Source organism: Papaver somniferum, chromosome 5 (assembly GCF_003573695.1).
Source record: "Papaver somniferum cultivar HN1 chromosome 5, ASM357369v1, whole genome shotgun sequence".
Taxonomy (NCBI): Eukaryota; Viridiplantae; Streptophyta; class Magnoliopsida; order Ranunculales; family Papaveraceae; genus Papaver; species Papaver somniferum.
Genome location: NC_039362.1, coordinates 171,516,011 through 171,519,243, shown reverse-complemented (window position 1 = coordinate 171,519,243; position 3,233 = coordinate 171,516,011). Strand labels below are relative to the sequence as shown.

The 3,233-nt window shown below is 41.1% G+C and overlaps 1 protein-coding gene across 1 annotated transcript; it reads right to left on the bottom strand.

Annotated features, from left to right (window-relative positions):
* Positions 1-469: 469 nt before the first annotated feature.
* Positions 470-2,460, bottom strand: LOC113280045. The gene is made up of 3 exons (XM_026528686.1): positions 2,058-2,460; positions 1,568-1,691; positions 470-800 (listed from the first exon to the last, which is right to left on the bottom strand). The coding sequence occupies exons 1-3, from the start codon at positions 2,458-2,460 to the stop codon at positions 470-472; spliced, it is 858 nt and encodes a 285-aa protein (XP_026384471.1).
* Positions 2,461-3,233: the final 773 nt, after the last annotated feature.

Below are 3,233 nucleotides of genomic sequence, written 5' to 3'. Positions count from 1 at the left end.
GGTGCAAATGTCTCATTGTAATCCAACCCTTCTACTTGATGATTCCCAAAGATCACCAGTCTAGCTTTGAGCCGTACCAACTGTCCATTCTCATCATACTTATCTGTGTAAATCCATTTACTTCCAAGAGCTTTCTTTCCCGGCGGTAATTCTTCTAATTCCCATGTTCCTTGTTCTTCCAAAGCTCGTATTTCTTCTGCCATTGCTTTACGCCATCCTGGATGCTTCATGGCTTCTTTGAAATTTTTAGGCGCAGACCCAGCAGTAATTGCTGCAAGAAACTTTTTATGAACTGTAGAGAATCTATCACAACTAACATAATACGTCAAAGAATACGGCGTACCTGAGGATGATGACTGTGGAGAGTGAGCATGAGATTGACTATTTTCTCGTACAGTGTGCGTTACAAAACCTTTGAGACGACTAGACGGAATCTTCTGTCGCCTTCCTTTACCCATACTAGCTTCCGTCACTTCTTCCTTCGAGACTCAGTAATATATTCTGGGTTCTTAGTATCATCTTCCGGGTTCTCAGTAATGTCTTCCGGGTTCTCAGTAATGTTTTCTGGCTTCACAGTAATACCTTCCTGGTTCCCAGTAATATATTCTGGGTTCTCAGTACTGTCTTCCGGGTTTTCAGTAATGTATTTTGGGTTCTCAGTAATGTCTTCTGGGTTCTCAGAAACATATTCTGGATTCTCAGTAACGCTTTCTGGGTTCTCTTTCTGCACTATTTCTTCATCATCACTCCAACACACGTCATTATTAGCCCGAACTATCTCAGTTGGCTTATCAGGTACCCTAGATATGTAAGGAAACTGATGTTCATGAAACTCTACATCCCTTGAAACCAAAAATTGTCTTTTGTCTAAGTCATATACTTGCCATGCCTTTTTCCCAAAAGGATAACCAAGAAATACACACCTTCTTCCTCGACTTGCAAACTTATCCCCTTTACTACTTTGATCATGTGAATAACACAAGCAACCAAATACTTTCAACTGATTATATGGTGCCGGTTTCCCAAATAGAACTTCATATGGAGTTTTGTTGTTTAGAACCGGTGTAGGCGTACGATTAATCAAATACGCTGTTGTCAAAGCACATTCTCCCCAAAATCGGATCGGTAAATTTGCTTGAAATATCAAAGCTCTTGCCACATTCATTATGTGCTGATGTTTTCTCTCCACTCTTCCATTTTGTTGAGGTGTTCCTACACGGGATGTCTCAAAAACAATTCCATTAGTCTTAAAATAGCCACGCAATGCATTAAATTCAGTTCCATTATCACTTCTAACAATTTTGATTTCTTACCAAATTGACGTTTCACAAGCGCAATAAAGTTAAGAAATATTGTTTCAACCTCAGTTTTGCTTTGAATTAAATAAATCCACACACCTCTTGAAAAATCATCTACTATTGTCAGAAAATATTGTGCTGCAGAAGACGAACGCGTCTTATAAGGACCCCACAAATCAATATGAACCAAATCAAAACTACAACTGGATTTGCTCAAACTACAAGCAAAACTACTTCTACGATGTTTTGCACGCGGACAAATATCACACGCATCATTATTCTTCTTCAATAATCTACCCACACCCGGTAACTGTTGTAACACTTTCTCTGATGGATGTCCCAATCGCTGATGCCACAGCTCATACGTATCATCACTCACCGCAAGCACTTTAACTGGAGGCACACCACATAACATATATAGTCCACATCGTCGCTCACCCACTCCAATCACCTTCCTCGTCAACCGGTCCTGTATAAGACATAAATTGTTAGTACATTGAACATTGCATACTACCTCATCAATGAGTTGTGTAACTGAAATCAAGTTACAAGTTATCTGTGGCACATAAAGCACATTGTCCAATCTCAAACCACCAGGAAGAATAACTGTTCCTATTTTCTCAGAGTGAGCATATTTTCCGTCCGGCAGTCCCACAGAACATGCTCTAATATCTTTCACATTTATCATATCATCTCTTTTACACGTGACATGATTTGTAGCTCTTATGTCTATAATCCAGGGTGTTTGATTTGTCTTACCTTGGATCTGGGAACTGAATTTTCTTGAATTTAAATATTCAAGAACCTGCTGAACTTGACTTGCAGTCACGCCTGTCAGTCCTGATGCATCTCCTGAAGACCCAGTGGCAGGATGAGATGCTGTTGCTGCCGAGATGTTCAAATTATGCGCACGTATATTGCCTTGTCCTCTACCTCTTATGCTGTTCACAAACCCGGCACCAGCACGTCCTCGACCACCAGTTCTGCCTCCTCGACCATATCCTCTTCCACCTATTTGTATGTCACCCCACCATTCCGGGTATCCAATAAGCTGAAAACACCCTTCTTGTGAGTGCCCTTCTCGGCTATAGTGCTTGCAATATTTTTTAGGATCATACATATCATTGTATGGACGCTGATCCGACTGAACCTTGAACGCCATAACATTGTCATGTGTCTGTGACGCCACAACTCCGTCCCCCAATTTTAGATGTTCCGAATTAACCACTGCTTGATAAGCCACATCTATAGATGGCAGTGGATCTCTTGCCAGTAATTGTTCACGCAGGGAGCTATACACAATATCCAAACCAATCGAGAAGAATTTGAACTTCTAGATAGGCATGACGGTGTCTACTCCTTAGCCTGCTTGTTTAAATCGAGAAGAATTGGTAAGATTTGGTACTCTGTGGGGGTATATGCACCGAATAATAGGAAAGACGGACGAATTTTGTGGAGGGAACTTGGTGATATCGTGGGGCTTTGGGACTTTCCTGGCTGCATAGGAGGGGATTTCAACACCATCTTGTTTACAAAAGAGAAGAATAGGGATTGCACCATCAATAGATGTATGATTAATTTTACTAAGTTTATCATGGATTGGAATTTGATTGATCTCCCACTGTGTAGTGCTATATACACTTGGACAAATGGACAGGTATTTTCTGTCGACTTGATAGGTTTTTAATTAATAGTCGTTGGGAGGAGTTATTTCCAGATACAATTCAATCGGCTAAACCCAGACCGGTATCTGATCACACTCCAATACTTCTGAGCACACAAGGGCTAAGGTTCGGACCCTCCTCATACAAGTTCGAACATATTTGGCTTGAGGACCCATCTCTCAAGGACAAGATTACTGGTTGGTGGAATGAGTTCCAGGTAGAGGGGAATCCTGGATATGTTCTTTGAAGAAGCTTCAGTGGCTCAAGCAGA

What these genes read in the sequence shown, in the direction of transcription:
- LOC113280045 (XM_026528686.1), bottom strand. Translation starts at nt 2,460, where the DNA reads ATGGCGTTCAAGGTTCAGTCGGATCAGCGTCCATACAATGATATGTAT. An exon ending in ATTCAGTTCCCAGATCCAAG is followed by an intron (nt 1,692 to 2,057) that starts GTAAGACAAATC and finishes GTGTGCCTCCAG; the next exon opens with TTAAAGTGCTTGCGGTGAGT. An exon ending in TTGAAGAAGAATAATGATGC is followed by an intron (nt 801 to 1,567) that starts GTGTGATATTTG and finishes TTACATATCTAG; the next exon opens with GGTACCTGATAAGCCAACTG.